Here is an 18,759-nt window from a genome sequence, read left to right as displayed (position 1 = left end):
CAGAGGGAGGTTCACGCCAAAGGTGAAGGATGCTGGGCCACAGTTATGCTCCTTTCCTGAGCGCAGAGCCAAATAAACACAGGATTTCCCCCTCTGCAAAGGAAATGGTTGTGTTTTCTTTCAGCAGGAGAGATACGTGGCCGGGGGAAATCTGGAAATGGCACCAGAGAGCTGCATTGTTTCCATGGGCCCTCCGGGAGCCCAGTCGCCATAAAAGATAGCCTGGGTACAAGAAGCAATCTTATTAGTCAAGTTAATGCAAACATTGCCATGCTAGATCAAGCATCTGAAAATTTGGGGGGTTTCTTGCTGGAGGGAATAAATATACCAAGTCTGTATCATTTCTGGTGGAGCTGGGAACAGAACCATAGTTAGACCCAGCCTCTGAGACACTTGTGTTCCAAGTCTACCCTTCCATTGTTTCCATAATCTCCAATCTTCTGCAGTCCACTTCACAGACCCCACCTCCATTGCATGTCTCTACAATATAAATAAAATCTCGGCAACACCAGCACATCAACCCTGGACTACGCTTTATGGGTGTCAAACACTCTTCCCTCCCCAATCCCCAGCAAAAGGAGTGTAGCCATGTCAGTAACTTGACAGGCGAACTAATGCCAGTGTACTGGAAGAAGCAAAGATCACCAGTGTCGAAGCAATGATTCTTCAACATCAGCTTTGTTGGACTGGTCATGTTCAGATGCCTGATGATCGTCTTCCAAAGCAACTACTCTATTCTGAACTTAAAAATGGAAAGCGTAATGCTGGTGGTCAACACAAGAGGTTTAAAGACTCTCTCAAGGCAAATCAAAAAAAAAAAAAGCAGTATAAACACTGACAACTGGGAAACACTGGCCTGCAAGTGCTCCAATTGGAGAACAGCCTTTGCCAAAGGTGTCATGGGCTTTGAAGACACTTGAATTCAGGACGTGTGGATCCAGAATTGGCCTCCATAGTCACTTACTGACTTACTGTTAAGACTGTATTAATGGAAGGCAATCTTACTCAGCTTCGAGTGATCGCAGAGGAGGAGGAGGAGGAGGAGGAGGAGGAAGAAGAAGAAGAAGAAGAAGAAGAAGAAGAAGAAGAAGAAGAAGAAGAAGAAAGTGCCAGTGATGGACTTTCTCTGCATTGGCTTAAGCAGAGTAATTTTTAAATGTGTACAAACTCACAAGTGTGGGACTGGAATATGACCCGAGTGTGGGTCCCCTGTCTGGACTTGAAAACAGAAGGTAGCAATGGACTCTTTGCTCCCCAATTAAAGGGATGCTAAAAATGGCTGTGGTTGAGCTGTTGTGGGTTCGATGCAGCCTGCTCTGCTCTTCCTCGTTCCTGCATTGCAGGGAGTTGGGCTGAATGACCCTTGGGGTCTCTTCCAGCTCCATGAGTCTATAATTCTGTATATCTGAGCTGTTTTGTGTGGGGCAGCCTCCACCAGGGAAGGCCAGCATAGAAAAAAAGCTTTAAAAATGAACCAATAATTCCTGCCTTTCGAGCCTGGACAATGGATGTTTCGCTGTAGCTTTCTCTTTGCCCAACTGGCTAGATCTGCTTTCCCAGATGCTGAAAACATTTCTGTGACTTCATTCCTCGACAAAAGGTGGGAGCAGGCTAGTTTCTTGCATTTCTCCTATCTTGATTTCTGCAAAAATGCTAGAAAGTTACTTAAAACCAAACAAGCCTAGAACTCTGTGGCTTTACCTGGAGAGGCAACTGGTCTTTGGACGCCCAGGGGGTCTTTGTAGGGTCTTTGGGAGCCCTAGTCTATGTGGTACAGAACCAAGGGTTAAAATGGGCTTTGCATGGTGACCTCCCCATCACACTGTGGAAACTGAGAGGGTTCTTGAGAGCTCAACCCAGTCCTCTTCTCCAGCTGCACATTGCTGAAGAAGGGGAAGAATCTGTTTCTTCCATCTCCTGGCCTCCTTCCCACAAGGAAAGTTCATGTGCTGTTTCTGGGCCTTTGCTTTGAAGTGTTTCTAGGAATCTTGGGTTTCAGATTGAGAAACACAAGAATACCTGAAATTGCCATAATGGACGACAGTGCTCAACCTCGGGTGTTGGTCTGCAGTTTCTAGTGGGTGGAGACGATGCGCTTGGCTCTCTGGATTTATTAGGTGGAACATTTTCCGCTTTTCAATCTAGCCCTCTAATCCAGAAAATATCACCCAGAGCTCTTTGGTGTTGCATTCCAAACAACGGTTATGCATCACGAAGAATTTCCCCTTCCCTTCAGAATGATGCAGCTTCATGTATTTCTGAAGCATGTGAGGAAATGTAATGTTGCAGGTAGGGACAATCCTTGCGTACAGTGGTACCTCGGGTTAAGTACTTAATTCGTTCTGGAGGTCTGTTCTTAACCTGAAACTGTTCTTAACCTGAAGCAGCACTTTAGCGAATGGGGCCTCCTGTTGCTGCTGCGCCGCCACTGCACAATTTCTGTTCTCATCCTGAAGCAAATTTCTTAACTCGAGGTAATATTTCTGGGTTAGGGGAGTCTGTAACCTGAAGCATATGTAACCCGAGGTACCACTGTATTGAGCAGCTTCCAGCTGAGCCCCTTTGGCTGTGACAAAAGTGTGTGTGTGTGTGTGTTCAAGCATTTATTGCCAAACCCACACAAATTCGAACTGTTTTGGCTCAGTGTGTTGCCATGTGCCTTTGTGCTTGGGCCTATGTTTTTCTCTTGCCCACTCCCTCCACAACCCAAAGGGCTAGGATCCTTTTTAACAAGTTGTAGAACTTGTCCTGAGCAGCTGTTTCCACCCTCACTTGTAAGGCGAGACCCATTTGTACTATACATTTAAAGCAGTTTCATATTGCTTCAAACAGCCAAGGCCTAACCCCCCCCAAATCCTGGGAACTGTAGTTTGTTAAGGGTGCCTTGTAAAGGTAAAGGGGCCCCTGACCATTAGGTTCAGTCATGACCGACTCTGGGGTTGCAGCTCTCATCTCGCTTTATTGGCCGAGGGAGCCGGCGTACAGCTTCTGGGTCATGTGGCCAGCATGACTAAGCCGCTTCTGGCGAACCAGAGCAGCACACAGAAACACCGTTTACCTTCCCGCCGGAGTGGTACCTGTTTATCTACTTGCACTTTGGTGTGCTTTCGAACTGCTAGCTGGGCAGGAGCAGGGACCGAGCAACGGGAGCTCACCCCGTCACGGGGATTCGAACCGCCGACCTTCTGCTTGGCAAGTCCTAGGCTCTGTGGTTTAACCCACAGCGCCACCTGCGTCCCCTACCCACGTAGTTTGTTAAGGGTAGTTTGTTAACAAACTACCCGCATAGTTTGTTAAGGGTGCCATGAGTTTACCCTAATTCTCAGAGTTCTCTGGGAAGAGGGATTGACTGTGAAACTACTCTGGCAATCGTAGCTCATGGTGGGGCAAATAGGCGTCTCCTGACAACTCTCAACGCTGAGATACACGTAATTCTCCATGGTTTTCTGCTATTACCCTCATACTCAGGCAAATGGGGATTGCAATAGATTCCCTTCTTCTCTTGGAAGACTCACAGATATCTCTCATCAAGCAGAGACTGTTAGATCATGAAATCCAAAAGCTCTACCCCTCCCAGCCTTTTGTATGTTCATCTGCTTAGTTAGGATCGCAGCCTCACCATGGAGTCACACCTAATTACTTTTACAATTTAGAAACTCAATCGCAACACAGAGCTTTTATGCTAGCTAGTCTAAATGCATTCCCCTCAGCTTTATTGTTTCGAAGGTTTCAAAAAAATCCGCTTCCAGAGCAGATTCTGTTCCTGTAATAAGAAAACACCAGATACAGTCAAACCTTGGTTGTCAAACATAATCCGTTCCAGAAGACTGTTTGACTTCTGAAACGTTCGACAACCAAGACGCAGCTTCTGATTGGTTGCAGGAGCTTCCTGCACTCAAGCGGAAGCCACGTCGGATGTTGACTTCCGAAAAACGTTCAGAAACCGGAGCATTTACTTCTGGGTTTTTGGCGTTCGGGAGCCGAAACGTACGATAACAAAGGTGTTCGGGAACCGAGGTTTGACTGTACAATATATCACATAATTTTGGATCACCCTCTTCTCGACACCCATCGCAGGGATCTCCTAGTAACTCCCTTAAATATCAAAATAATGATTTGCAGAGTCTGTAATCCGATATTTGCTGAGGGATAATACTCCTGAAACTACCAAGATTGTTTCGGGGTACTTAGCCGAGATCTTTAAAGCTAAATGTAAAGTTGCCTGGTTTATTCAGTGGTGGTTATTTAGTCTTTTGTATATTGCGTGTGTTTGGATTATCAATGTATTTGGATGGCTTTGTATGATTTTATTGTTTTAACTTATGCCAATAAAGGCTGGTTGCAAGTTGCAACTCCCAAACCCTTGGGTGGTGCAGAGTTAAAAAGGGCAATGGCTACTTCCCCAAAAGTCAACACCTCAAGGCAGTAAACAAGGAGGTGCGGGGTCCTTTCCGCCCACCAACTGCCATGCAAGCCAGACTTCCTCCCTCCAGGCTTGAGTTTGTGGTCAATTCTTTGCAAGCCTGCTAAGGGCAGCCAATGAAAACGGGCTGGAAAAAAGCTCTTCCTGGATTGTGTATTTTTCATCTGTGACTGCCCAGATGGGTGGAGGGATCTTCAGAGAGAAAGGGGGGAGCACTGTGCTCCCTTCTTTGCTTTCAGACCTTTTTTCAGGTCAGCGTAAGGTTACCATAGGGACGCGGGTGGCGCTGTGGTCTAAACCACAGAGCCTAGGACTTGCCGATCAGAAGGTCGGCAGTTCGAATCCCTGCAGTGGGGTGAGCTCCCGTTGCTCGGTCCCTGCTCCTGCCAACCCAGCAGTTCAAAAGCACATCAAAGTGCAAGTAGATAAATAGGTACCGCTCTGGCGGGAAGGTAAACGGCGTTTCCGTGCACTGCTCTGGTTTGCCAGAAGCGGCTTAGTCATGCTGGCCACATGACCCGGAAGCTGCACACCGGCTCCCTCGGCCAATAAAGCGAGATGAGCGCCACAACCCCAGAGTCGGCCACAACTGGACCTAATGGTCAGGGGTCCCCTTTACCTTTAAGGTTACCATATTTTTTCCAATGAATCCAGGGACACTTTTCAACTTCAATGGATTTTGTAAGGGGACTGATTTGTAAATCCGGGGACTGTCCCCAGGAAACGGGGACGTCTGGTAACCTTAGGTCAGCAGTGGGGTCCAGGGGCAGCATGTGCCCCTCCAAGTCTTAGCTACACCACTCTCTGCAAATGTGTTTGCCTGGCTGGCTAGGCTTTGTGCCCTTGTGTTGTGAAGATGCATCTTGCTTGCCTGGGTGAAGCAGAGAGAGAGGTGTGGGGCGTGTGCTGGAAACCTCTGACTTTTACCATGCAAAGGGAAGTCACACCCATTGCTCCGCCCAGTTTTCCCCTGGCCCCGCCCACCACCAGCACACACCTCTGGGAGATTGCCAGGGAGGCCCTCTGGACTGTAAAAGGTTATCCACCACAGCCGGCATGGCCAATTAAAGGTAAAGGGACCCATGACCATTAGGTCCAGTCGTGGCCGACTCTGGGGTTGCGGCGCTTATCTCGCTTTACTGGCCGAGGGAGCTGGCATACAGCTTCCAGGTCATGTGGCCAGTATGACTAAGCTGCTTCTGGTGAACCAGAGCAGCGCACAGAAATGCCGTTTACCTTCCCGCCAGAGTGGTACCTATTTATCTACTTGCGCTTTGACGTGCTTTCAGACTGCTAGGTTGGCAGGAGCAGGGACCGAGCAACGGGAGCTCACCCCATCGTGGGGATTCGAACCACCGACCTTCTGATCGGCAAGCCCTAGGCTCTGTGGTTTAACCCACAGCGCCACCCGCGTCCCAGCATGGCCAGTAGTCAGGGTTAATGTGCGGCCCATCAACACCCAGAGAGATGAAGATTCGGCATCCCAGGACTAGCCTGTGATGGTCTTCCATTTGGGCTTGAGTCCAGCATCCCTGATTGTCCTCTTCTCTCTCCTGTACCAGGTAGGTGAGAAGGTGATGGTGATGGCCAGGTCGGGACTCTGGCAGGAAATTGTGACCGTCCAAGCCAACCAGACATTCCCCATGCCGGAAGGGATGAGTTTCGAGGAAGCAGCTGCCTTTTTGGTCAACTACATCACCGCCTATATGGTCCTCTTTGACTTCGGCAACCTGCGACCCAACCAGAGTGTCCTGGTCCACATGGCAGCAGGTAACCAATGATTTTCCCCTCTGCAGTAGGAAGCTATAGATCAATGAAAGAGGAACTTCCAGAGTGGTCCTTGACTTCCTACATGTCTTCCTGTACTACGAATGTATTTATTACATTTAAAAAAAAAATAAAAATTTATTAGTATTTTCCACACAACAACACGAAAGATATCAAAAAGTAACAATACACAACACACAAAAATCAACATTCGAAAACTAAAAAACAACAACAAAACAAATCTATCTCTTACAAGTTAATATTATAAACACTAAAACAACAACAAGACATTGACTTCCACCAATCCCACAGCACCTCCTTTATCTCTCATTGTGTCTTCCTGTTTTCCTGTTTTCTTTATCATCTCTATCCTAACATCTAGATATAAATCCTTCTTTCATATCCTTTCACTTCACAAGGTTATTCCAGACTCAGCCAGATTTCTGCCCTCGAACCTTTATTTATTACATTTGTATCCTTCCTTCTCTCCAAGATAGTGCGCAAGGTTCTCTTCTTACCACCCACCCTTTCCCCATATGTCACAAGGCAGCTTGGTCAAAGCTGGGGTCATGGTTTGTTTCTCCCTAACAAGCCGGGATCACGACCCAGGCTTAGCTGCTGTAGACTTCTGAAATCCTGGCTTGTTACGGAGAAAGAAACCAAAATTCCAGGTTCAGACATCGCACTGATATGACTTCTTGACCTGGTAGCACCATAGAAGGAGTGAAAACAGGCTATGCACACCAGCCTTCTGCTCATGTATGCTGTTGACGTGTGAGCGCAGCCATTGCGCAATAGAACGGGACCTCCTAGTCATTGCCAAAGTGTTTAATTGCCGTGGTTCTCAAACTAGCTTAATTCGATAGCATAGATCAGAGGCCGCCAATCTTTGGGGGCCTGTGGGAATGCTTACAAACTGGAAAAATGGTTGTGAGCACCACAACTGCAACCCGCAACTTATTCTATTGGCTAAAATATGCTTCTTTCGATCCTAATTTCAGGGGTGGGGGCCCTGTGAGGACCCGGTTCCTGGCATACATATTCTCTTGAGGCTTTTTTGAGTTGATATTACCAGAGAGAACATCTCTGATGGATCTTTTTTTTTAAAAAAAAAAATATTAAATTTTCCAATTTTTTAAACAAACAAACAGAAACAGAACAAACAAAAACATTAAAAAAGGCATATAGTTCATAAAACGTACTTTTCCATAACAAATTTCTCAGACCTCCCCATACTTCTCCTCCTCGTATTCCAATTAAGATTATTTGTTCAGCAAATCCTTCATTTAACGCATTACAGCTTTTATTATTACCTTATTTTTCAAACCCTTTTCCCCCATCTATATTCATTTATAACCTTACAGCTAGAAACCACTCAATTTCAATCCAACACCATCAACATTCCTTAATTTTACAATATTTCTGTAAATAGTCCTTAAATTTTTTCCAATCTTCTTCTGCCGACTCTTCTCCCTGGTCACGGATTCTGCTCGTCATTTCTGCCAATCCCATACAGTCAATCAATTTCATCTGCCATTCTTCCAGAGTGGGTAGATCTTGCGTCTTCCAATACTTTGCGATGAGTATTCTTGCTGCTGTTGTAGCATACATAAAGAAAATTCTATCCTTCTTTGCCACCAATTGGCCGACCATGCCCCATCTCTGATGGATCTTAACTTAGGCAGGTTTAGGCTCGGGAAGCGATGAACGCTGATACACTTCTGTGAAACCTTGGCTCTTCCAAAGCCAATCCGCGTCTTCTGTATGGGCCAACGGAGCAGCTACTGTCTACTGAATTTGGCAGCGAGTGGAGAGAATATTTCCCGCGTTGGGATGGAGTTGAACAAGGACCCGGGCCCCTTGGCTGCCAGTGGCGCCACAATGCGCGGCTTCACTTGCCTGTCTTTCCTCCTTCCAGGTGGCGTGGGGACTGCAGCCGTCCAGCTCTGCAAAACTGTGGAGAACGTCACCGTTTTTGGTACAGCTTCTGCCTCCAAACATGAAATGCTCAAGGAGAATGGGGTCACCCACCCGATTGACTACCGGACAGCTGATTATGTGGCAGAAGTCCGGAAAATCTCCCCCAAAGGTCAGTAACAGAGCAGAGGCAGAGAGCTCTGGAACCAGGGTGCAGCAGGCAAACACTTTCCTCCATATAACTAGACCTTTGCCCCTTAACTATCTGTGGCCTTTTAGAAGTGTATGGGTTGTTCTTAAAAAAATTCTCTTCCTCCTGGTTTTAATGTACCTATGTGGGGTTTATTGTCTGCCTGCCTGTTGGATTGGTTGAATGTTGCTTTGGGGTTACCCTGGGCAAGATAAAGCAACCAACATATTCAATAAATAATAATAACAATAAAATAACAATAATTATCATTATCTCCATCTTCGGGTTTCTGCTTGCAACGTGGTTTTCAGCCTAATTGTGCTAACCTGTTGCAAAACTCCACAAAGTTTTTTTTTATAATTATTCTGATTTGTAAAGCTGTTAAGGGGATCTTGGATAATTAATCGTAGTAATTTAAATTAAGCAATTAATTCTGCTGATAAAAACAAGAGGCCTGGAGATAAAAGCACTTTTTCCTTTCATTAGGCTAGAGTGCTGTTAAAATTTGGCCAAGGGAACACATCACATTATAGTCTTTTTAATATTAAAAAAAATCAGGGTTTTTCCTTCTGCATTTTTTGGAATGTTCCCCTAAGTGAAATACGTTTACAACTGTCCAGAAACAGATATTTCAGACGTGGAACTGGACATTTGTTCGTGAATACTGGAAGGTCCTTATAAATCTTTTGTAACGGCAACTTTCTCTCTTTGTTTTGTTAGGTGTAGATATTGTCTTAGACCCTCTGGGGGGTTCAGATACCACAAAAGGCTTTAATCTCCTGAAGCCAATGGGAAAACTAGTCACCTATGGTGAGTATAGAAAACTTGTTGGGTAACTGAATTGAGGCTCCATCCAGCCCTGGAATCTTTTGAATCCCAAAGCGCAAACTGGAATCTTCAAATAGGAAAATGCCTCTGGGCATGTGCAGAATGCTGCGCTTTAGATGTGGAGCTCAGCTCTGCGCTGGAGCCAGTTTGCAATGCTCAAGGCTCAGCCTCTGAAGCCTGAGAAATGGAAATGTACAAGGACTGGCTTCCTGGGGTCAGACCAAAAGCTCCCATTTTTCTATCTCCAAAAGATCCTTTGAAGCACATCCCCCTTTATCTGAGTCAACTGAGCACCCTGCAGCTGTAACAGAAGCTTTGTGGCATGTGGGAGTCAAACGCCAAGGCTGTTGAATACTTCTCTCCCCCGGCTTCCGGCAGTGAGCACACTGTAATTCTGTGCTCGCAGACAAAGCCTTTACACAGTTGAACTGGCAGCAGAGATCAGAATCTTGCAACCCCAGGTGGCCATCTAGAAGTTTCAGAGTTGAAACTTGCAGGCCTTTGCAGACGCCAACATGGTGTTCCAAAAAATGTCACTCTCATTTCCAGTCTTGCCCCCCTTCTGCAATGTAAAGACCCCACATACCAGGCTACTGTTTATGGTTATGAATGCATTATGAAACCTAAATTTGTTTCAGCCCGATTTTGACTCTGGTTTTGAATAGATTGCCTACATTGGGAGAAAGAGGCTGGAGAATAATAATAATAATAATAATAATAATAATAATAATAATAATAATAATAATAATAATAATAATATGCTGCCCATCTGACTGGGTTGCCCCAGCCACTCTGGGCTGCTCCCAACAGAATATTAAAAACACAATACGACTTCGCTGAACAGGGCTGCCTTCAGATGTTTTCTGAAAGCCAAATGCAGTTGTACCTTGGTTGTCAAACGCCCTGGAACTCGGACGTTTTGGCTCCCGAACGCCGGTTTGTTCCGGTTTGCGAACATTCATTTTGGAACCCGATCAACCAATCAGAAGCCGTGATTTGGTTTTCGAACGTTTTGGAAGTCGAACGGACATCCGGAACGGATTCCGTTCCACCTCCAGTTTACGACTGCAGTCATTTATTTCCTTGACATCTGACGGGAGGGCATTCCACAGGGAGGGTGACACTACCAAGAAGGCCCTCTTCCCGGTTCCCAGTAACTTCACTTCTCGCAGTGAGGGAAATGCTACAAGGCCCTCACAGCTGGTACTGCTAAGTTTCTCAGTGGCTATGGGCATCATTGGCCATGTTATCCTTCTGTGGTTCAGGGCCACCAAGTTCCAGTAGTTCTATCTTCCTGGATGGCTGCTTCCAGCAAGTGTTACTAGAAGCCTCCTGTTACCCTTTCTCCTGGCATTTGTGCCTTGTGGTTTATTCCTTGTGCTGCCTTTCAGTCACATGAAACCACCCAGTGAGATCACCTGGGGTTCTGGAGTGTCGGACGGCCCCCTTCAAAACTCCAGCAGCTCACCTCGCTCCATCTGTCCTTGACATCTAATTCTGGCGAGGCACAGGAAGCCTTGAATTGGCTATCAGTAATGAACTAGATAAGGGCGATAAACTGAAGCTCAGTTGCAAAAGAGGGGAGGTACTGCTATAGCTCAGGGCCCCATTGTTCTGGAGGGGGGAAGTGTGGGCCCTTGGCCTTTGAAGCCCTGTAGGGCTGGGGAACTGGGTGCTGCAGAAATCGTCTGCCTCCACTTTGGGCAGAGTAGCTAAATTGCCCCTAGGAAGCCAAATCATGTGCAATACTGACGCTTTTCTTGAGATTAAGGCAATGTCAAAGCACTTGTTAAAATATTCCAAGGCCTTTACTAGCAGGACATATATAGCTAAGGAAGAATACATGCAAAGGATTTACATTCACATGCTCTTCCAAGCACGGGTTTAGTTTGTCCTAGTTGAAGATTTCAGCCTCTGCCTAAGAGAATGATCCAGTGAGACAGCGGCTTTGAGCACATGCAGAACCCTTTGTCAGTTGCCCCTAAGCAACTCTTGTGCAATAGCACCCAACGAAATTAACTCTTGAAACACCAGCAAATAATAATTAAGCAGAAATTCACTCGGAACAATTACAGTGGTAATTGCTAAACGATGACCAATGAAGATAACTGCAAGCCACAATGCATAAAATACCACAGTGCATGCAAAATCATGTAAAAGGAACAAATTGAGAAACAAAGACGCACAACTTATAAAATTGTGGTTGTTTTTTAAATCCTCCCTTCCCAGCTGCTTTTCCTGTTTTTAAAGTCATGGCCTGGGAGAGGCTAATTGCTCAGCTAGACTTGACTGAGGTTGCCTGTGTAGGAGAATAGAGTTAACCTTCCAAGACATCCTGGCCGCTGTGTGCTACTACAGTGGTACCTCGGGTTACAGACGCTTCAGGTTGCAGATTCTGCTAATCCAGAAATAGTACCTCGGGTTAAGAACTTTGCTTCAGGATGAGAACAGAAATCGTGCTCCAGTGGCGCGGCGGCAGCAGGAGGCCCCATTAGCTAAAGTGGTGCTTCAGGTTAAGAACAGTTTCAGCTTAAGAACGGACGTCCAGAACGAATTAAGTTCTTAACCCGAGGTACCATGTTTTGTTAGCCCAAAAATGTAAAACGAGCGAAGTCCCAACTAAAGAAGAATGGCAACTGAAGCTGACGGAATATGCGCAGCTTTCAGACCTAACGCACAGAATAAGAGAACAAGAAGAACATACGTTTAGAGAAGATTGGAAAATGTTTATTGAATATATGGGGGGAAATTGTGTACACTTGAAAATGTTGGCGGCATTAAGATAAATTCAACAGTGTAAATACGTTTCGATGGATGCAATAATGGAATACTGAATGGTATAGTTTATGTAAAATATGCATGGATTTAAGATTTGCAAAATGAATCATGGAAAGAGAAGAAGGGAAGTCATGGATATTTTAAGGCTGTTTAAATGAGTATTCTAAATTGTAAAACAGAAAAGTTAATACAAATTTACGTATATATAAAACAAGACACCCAGGCAGTTGCTAAATGATGCATCTTTCCGCTTGGCAGGTGTAGCCAACTTGGTAACAGGGCAGAGGAAGAACCTGATGGCCATGGCTAAGACCTGGTGGAACCAGTTCAGCATCAATGCCTTGCAGCTCCTGCATCTCAACAAAGCCGTCTGCGGCTACCACCTGGGCTACCTAGATGAGGAGGTGGAGCTATTGACCAGTGTGGTGAACAAGCTGGTTGCCCTCTACAACCAAGGCAAAATCAAGCCCAAGGTGGACTCCGTTTGGCCCTTTGATCAGGTGAGTGTAGGTGGCAGCACAATGGGCTCTTCTCGTGCTTAATGCAACCGGTTTCTAGGTGTGATTTGAGGGCAGTGGAGATAAAGGGGAGGCCCTCCGGTTAGTCGCAGGAAATCATAGGCAGGCCTATATGATGGGGGTGGGGGGACCTGGCTTGAACACAGGCAAAGAGATTTAGAAGCTTTAGGTGTGAGCACAAGCTGAACAGGAGCCAGCAGCGCAATGCAGCAGCTAAAAAGGCTAAGACAATCTTAGGCTGCGTTAACAGCAGCACAGTCTCCAGATCACGCAGGGAACAATGGTTCTGCTCTGTTCAGGTTGCGTTGTGGATCTGGGTGTGCCACGTATAACAAAAAGACGTTGCTAAACTGTGTTGTGTTTCCAGAGGAGGGTGACCACAATGTTGAGGAAGCTGGAAACCGAGCCTTGTGAGGGAAGAGTTATAATAGCAGGGGGATGTGCAGCCTGGAGATGAGAAAGTCAGGAGGTGGCATAGACTAGGGTCCCTTCCACACCATACAGCATTTAAACACACACTGGTTCCCTCCAGGAATTATGGGGGTTGTATCTTACTGTTACGGACTGGTTGAATGCAGGGGAATGGTGGGAGGTACCAGCTGGGGAAGCCCCCGAGGGAAGAAGACTAAGAGCCCGGGGATGGGTGGTGGGACAGAGGGAGATGAGGGAGAAGAGTGGGGCGAGGAGGTGTCGGAAGCTGAAGAGGCAACAGGGTTTAGTGAGCTGGGAGACTCTGTGGCAGAGAGAAGTCCAGAATAAGGAGTAGAGGCTGAAGCTGGGGTGGGAGGGGGGAGAGTCAGAGATGAAGCAGACTGGGAAGAGTCTGTGGCTGCGACCAGCTCCCCTCCTCCCTGGTTTCTTAGAACCAGGAGAGGCACGGAGAGAGAGGATGAGAAATTAGCTTCAGGCAGGCACAGGTGCATAGCTGTCAACTTACAGATTTGAAAATAAGGGACCAGCAGCCTCAACAATAAGGGATCAGCAGCCAAAATAAGGGATTTTCAGAGCACAGGTATGTTCAACTTCTGAGCCCCTCCAAGCCAAAGGCAGAAAGCCCAGCCAGCAGCCAAACGAAGCCTCAAGCGGTGGTTGCCACAGCACAGCAACCCGGCAAAGGGGATGCAGCAAGGAAAACCACCGTCACCTCTCCGCTGGGAAGCGCTGAGCAAAGGCGAGTCCCCAGGCAACGCGGCCGATTTGATTGGCACAAGGCATGCAAGCTCCACCCCCCAATCGTTCTCAGACTCCTTATTGGGTGAGCAACGCAGCCAAACAACACAGTTGCAGCCTCCCTCCTCTCTGGCCGGCAGGGAGGGAGGGAGAGGAGCTGCTTCCTTTGAAACCCGGGAAATTTAAGGGACATCATCAATAAGGGACAGCAGCGGGACACGGCGCTGGGATAAGGGACTTTCCTGCCAAATAAGGGACACTTGACAGCTATGCACAGGTGGTGGCCTGCGAGGCTTCATGGCGGTGACGGGAGATGGCGGCAGTAGCAGCGGCAGCCTGCAAGGCCTCGCGGCAGCGGCACACACAGTGACAGCCTGCGAGGCCTTGCGGCGGTGATAGAGAGTGGCGGCAGTAGCGGCGGCGGCCTGCGAGGACTGGCAGCGGTGGTGGGAAGTGGCGGCATCGGCCTGCGAGGCCTTGCTGTGGCGATGGGAAGTGGCAGCAGTAATGGCATTGGCCTGAGAGGCTTTGCAGTGGCGACAGGATTTGGCAGCAGAAGTGGCAGCAGCTTGCAAGTCCTCCTGGCGGTAGTGGGAGGCGGTGGCAGAAGCTGTGGCGGCCTGCCTCAGCGAGGCCTCAGCTTCTGCCGCTGTCTCCTGCCGCCACTGCAAGGCCTCACAGGCCGCCACTACTGCCACTGCCATGGCAAGGCCTTGCAGGCTGCTAATTATTGTGCCCCTGCTGCCAGGCTGCTGCGCTTCTGCCTCCTAGCAGGCCTGCTGACAGCCTGGCAGTCCCAGATTATTTGTATTCACAATGACTCATCGCCGTACTTTGGATTCCCCTGAATACCACCATTTGGTAGCCAAGTCCAAAACCCAAAGTCCTGTTGGGATGCATTTTGGCTTGCCTGCTGATGAAACGGAGAATGTTGTCATTTAACCATTTTAGACCCCTAAGTACTAGTAGTCGTCAGGACATTGTCCTGTTCGCCTCTATATAGTTCCTTCCTTATTTCAGATATCGTCAGATATCGATATATCGCGATGTCCTGCTGGGATACGTTGCGATACCATAGCTGCCAACCTTCCCTTTTTTTGCGGGAAATTCCCTTATTCCAGCGCTGTTTCCCGCTGCTTCCCACTCCTATCCCAGATTGTTATATATCCCTTAGACTGTCCCCGGGGCAGGTGAAACTGCTGATCCCTTATTTTCAAATCTGAAAGTTGACATCTATGTGCAATACTGATAACCAGTTATCGCTCAGCCCTAGTGTGGAGAGCAGGGTGATTTCGAACAAAGCCTTTCACTGCGTGACTTTGCGTTTAGTCATGAGGCGGGGTGCTGTGGTGAGCGAGTGAAGAAATAAGTTGAGTCATTAGATCACATGTGTATTTGCTGCTCATGAAGAGAGAGGAGGAACAGGGGACAAACCCAACCCCAGCAAATTTAGTGCTGGGCTTTAGTGAGTAAGTTCATTGTGTGGTTTTTATTTTCACAAAAGCTTCAGTCCTTTGCATTTGCAGGCAGGACTGCAAGAGAACCCCTAGTTCAGATGTAGGCAGCACTGAGCAGGATAGACCCAACAGTCTGATTCTCTGTGACAACCACTCTTCCCAGTCTTGCCATTTGCCTCTTGCAGGGCTGAGCCTTTTAAAAGAGGCTCCCAGACCCTTAACCCTTGTTTAGAGATCTCCTGGCCTTGTTGCCTTACGTGTTCCAAGACCTGACACTGGAAACTGGCTTGGGAAATGAACGGGACACAACACAGTGACGGAAACCAGAGCACACGGAAATGCTGTTTACCTTCCCACCACAGCGGAACCTATTTATCTACTCGCACTGGTGTGCTTTCGAACTGTTTTGGAGATTTGGCCCGGTTGCTTATGATTCCTGCTTTGGAATCTCTTATTGGGGGTGGGGGAAAGAAGAAGGGCAGGCGAACCAGAAAGGGGGCAAGGATGGGGGCGGTTTTCTCCTGAGATTACCTCCTTCTGTTGCCTCCTGGCTGTGCATTCTGATGCACACAGTAACAGGTGGATTCCAGCCACTTTTAATTAAGCTGAAAACGTGTGGGGTGTAAAGGGGGGAAAACAAAACCCTCCTTTGCTGCATCTGAGCTGTAAAAAGCTCCTGTTCTTTGAAATCGGTTTCTAAAAAAGTGTTAAGGAATTGCAGACTCAGAAGAGTCTAGACAGTGGTGTCCAAACTTTTTTCAAAGAGGGCCAGATTTGATCATCATCAAACTTTTTATTGGCATCACATACAAACATCCGAAACAAGATTTGATGAAGTGAAGGGCCGTGAGGCCGTGTTGTTAACCTTGTTGAGCTTCTTTTAGGATTGAAGTTGTTGAGGTTTTTTTAGGATTTTACCCCAGGAAATAAACTGCCACAGGGGCCGGATTAAACTGACCGGTGGGCCAGATTAGGCCCCCGAAAGAGACTTTGGACATGCCTTGTCTAGGAGAGATTTGATAGCTGCTGAATGCAACATTCCTTTCCGCTGCTAGTATGGTTCATTATCAGTTGGTAAGGGACGTGGGTGGCACCGTGGTCTAAACCACTGAGCCTCTTGGGCTTGCCGATTGGAAGGTTGGCGGTTCGAATCCCCAAGACAGGGTGAGCTCCCGTTGCTCTGTCCCAGCTCCTGCCAACCTAGCAGTTCAAAAGGACGTCAGTGCGAGTAGATAAATAGGTACTACTGCAGTGGGAAGGTAAACGGCATTTCTGTGCGCTCTGGTTTCCATCACTGTGTCCTGTTATGCCAAAAGCGGTTTAGTCCTGCTGGCCACATGACCCGGAAAGCTGTCTGTGGACAAACGCCGGCTCCCTCAGCCTGAAAACGAGATGAGCGCCACAACCCCATAGTCGCCTTTGACTGGACTTAACCATCCAGGGGTCCTTTACCTTTTTATTAGCAGTAACTCTGCCATGGTAAAAAGGAAACGCTCACACATTGAATTGCAAACTGGCTGAGTTTGCAGTGAATGCTGCAAAAGCTACAGCTATCTGAATAGCATTCAAGGACTGCACAAATTCATGAAGTAGACAGTATAGACTACCTGTATCAAGATGGACATTCAGTCCGTGCCCTGATCACTTTCACAGATCATAATCTGGTCAATTTCATCTTTAGAACAAGAAATCTATTTTTAAAGAAAGGAATAGATTTATTAAGAATCTTTGAAAACAGAGCCCCACTAACCTCTCTACTGGCGGCCAAGGGAGACCAGGAATAGAGGAACAAAACGAAAGAGTGCACATGCAACAAAACCAGCAAAACCAGAGCCTAGTGCACCAGCAGGAAAACATAGCCCCCATTGAGACTCAACTTCATTTGAACGACAGAGAGGACTCTTTCTCCATAGAAGAACATGCCCTAATAAATCGGTTCTGGTCACTGCAGATGCCAGTCCAAAAGGAAATCTTGGTTAGACTGGACACCCTGAGAAGCAGACTGTCCAAAAAGGAGGCTCATGTTGAGACTGCGGAAGGCTCACACACACGGCCTATATCCCCCAAGTGCCTAGTGGACAAGAGGACGGTGGGAGGCGCCTTTAAAGCGTTCGTCAGTCCAAGGCTGAAAATCAGTGGCTGGGTACTTCTGTTTCTCAGAGGCTGCGGGGGGGGGGGGGCGGGCAATCTCCCTTTGGGTCTTGTAACTGGCTGACCAACATTGCAGATGGAATTTTGACCCTATTCCAAGGGGACCAGTTCCGAGAGATCCCACAATTGTCTCTGCTCCCTAATAGGATTGATGTGTGTGTGTATTGGGGAGGGAGGAGGACAGGACTAGTGCCAGCTGAAAGACCCTTAAGGAAGAAAATGAGGCCCCTCATCCTTCTCCCCCTGCAGGTGGTAGATGCCATGAAGCAGATGCAAGAGAAGAAGAACGTTGGGAAAGTTGTGCTGATTCCCGAAGCACCACCGAAGGACGAAAGCAAAGCAGCAGAGAACTAAAGTGAAAGGCGTGGGTGGATTGTCTGACCTCAGGTCCTCATCTTGTTGTATTTTGGGTTGTGTTATTTTTTTTTTATTTTTTATTTTTAAACCTGTCCCCCTCCCCATGTCTGACCCTTTGATGGAAGTAGGAATGGACATATAGATCTCTCACTGCTGTTCATGGAATAAGTGGTGCAAGGACCGAAAAGACACATGTATTGTCGTCGGTTGGTGGCCTCTGGAGGCGATGCAAGCTTCTGGGTTTCACAGAACGCTTTGCACCATCTCTAAAGCATTGGCCGGCCTCCTTTCAAAAGTAAATAAATAGAAAGAAATCACAGAGAGGAATTGCATTGATCCTGCATCTCTGCTCCTGTAGCGTTAACTCTTCATTAAAGGAATAACAAGGCCCAATGTGAACTTGCAGGTGCCTGAGTCAAGTACACACCCACTGAAATTTCCTCTTGATTTCTGGGTCCTTCTTTTACCTTTTATTTGTAACCTACCCACAACTCCACAAAATCCATGCCAAATTCACCTCCGGAGCCCTCTTCTCTTCCCACCCAGTCCCTTCCCTGCCTCTGGTGACTAATAACTTTAGAGCACGTAAAACTCACATTATTATTACAGCAGCCATCGAAAGTCTCCATGGAAACGGAGCTTCAAACCTGCCGCTTCCGATGGGCAAATTTAATAAGCAGGACGCATCCAACTTTTTCAGCTCTGATGTGGCAAGAAGACTGGAGGAGAGGCAGATAATTGTTCCTCTGCGTTATCCTGATGCAGACATGCCTTTGATCCTGTCACCTCCTCCAGTACGCAAATGTCCATTTGCTGCGCTGGCAACCTTAGCATATCTAAACCATTTTTTAAATAAATAAAAACCTGCCCTGGCAATTGCAATGATTATGTGAAGGAGGCAACAGAAAGCACCTAGGTTTCTTTTGAGAGACACCTTGGGGTTTCCCCCCCACTCTAATTGGGTTGTGTAGACACATACACAACGGTGCCAAGCAGCTGACTAGTCTGCAATCAGCTGACTTCTAAAAAACCGTGCTATCGCTTGCAGAATCAGCTGTCCTGGTCATGTAAATGGCACATGACTTGGTGGTTGGATGTTTGAATGGGGAAAACAATCTGTATGCAATCTGGCTGGAGGGAGGGACACTGAAACCCTTCCCTGCTGCAACTCTAGGTCGTCGTTTTTCTTTGAGAGCAAGAGCA

General features: G+C 47.3%; 1 protein-coding gene across 1 annotated transcript in view; it reads left to right on the top strand.

Moving 5' to 3' along the window:
• The window catches only part of VAT1 (vesicle amine transport 1), a 36,930-nt gene extending 19,051 nt beyond the window's left edge, over positions 1 to 17,879 (top strand). Inside the window, exons 2-6 of the mRNA XM_053361934.1 lie at positions 5,986 to 6,193; positions 8,109 to 8,279; positions 9,018 to 9,107; positions 12,162 to 12,403; positions 17,449 to 17,879. Of these exons, the coding sequence (XP_053217909.1) occupies positions 5,986 to 6,193; positions 8,109 to 8,279; positions 9,018 to 9,107; positions 12,162 to 12,403; positions 17,449 to 17,553 (816 nt within the window). The 3' untranslated portion in view covers positions 17,554 to 17,879. The remainder of the gene's footprint in view (positions 1 to 5,985; positions 6,194 to 8,108; positions 8,280 to 9,017; positions 9,108 to 12,161; positions 12,404 to 17,448) is intronic.
• The last annotated feature ends 880 nt before the right edge of the window (positions 17,880 to 18,759 follow it).

Source organism: Podarcis raffonei, chromosome 13 (genome assembly GCF_027172205.1).
Source record: "Podarcis raffonei isolate rPodRaf1 chromosome 13, rPodRaf1.pri, whole genome shotgun sequence".
NCBI classification, from domain to species: domain Eukaryota; kingdom Metazoa; phylum Chordata; class Lepidosauria; order Squamata; family Lacertidae; genus Podarcis; species Podarcis raffonei.
This window is presented reverse-complemented; position numbering and strand designations above follow the sequence as displayed.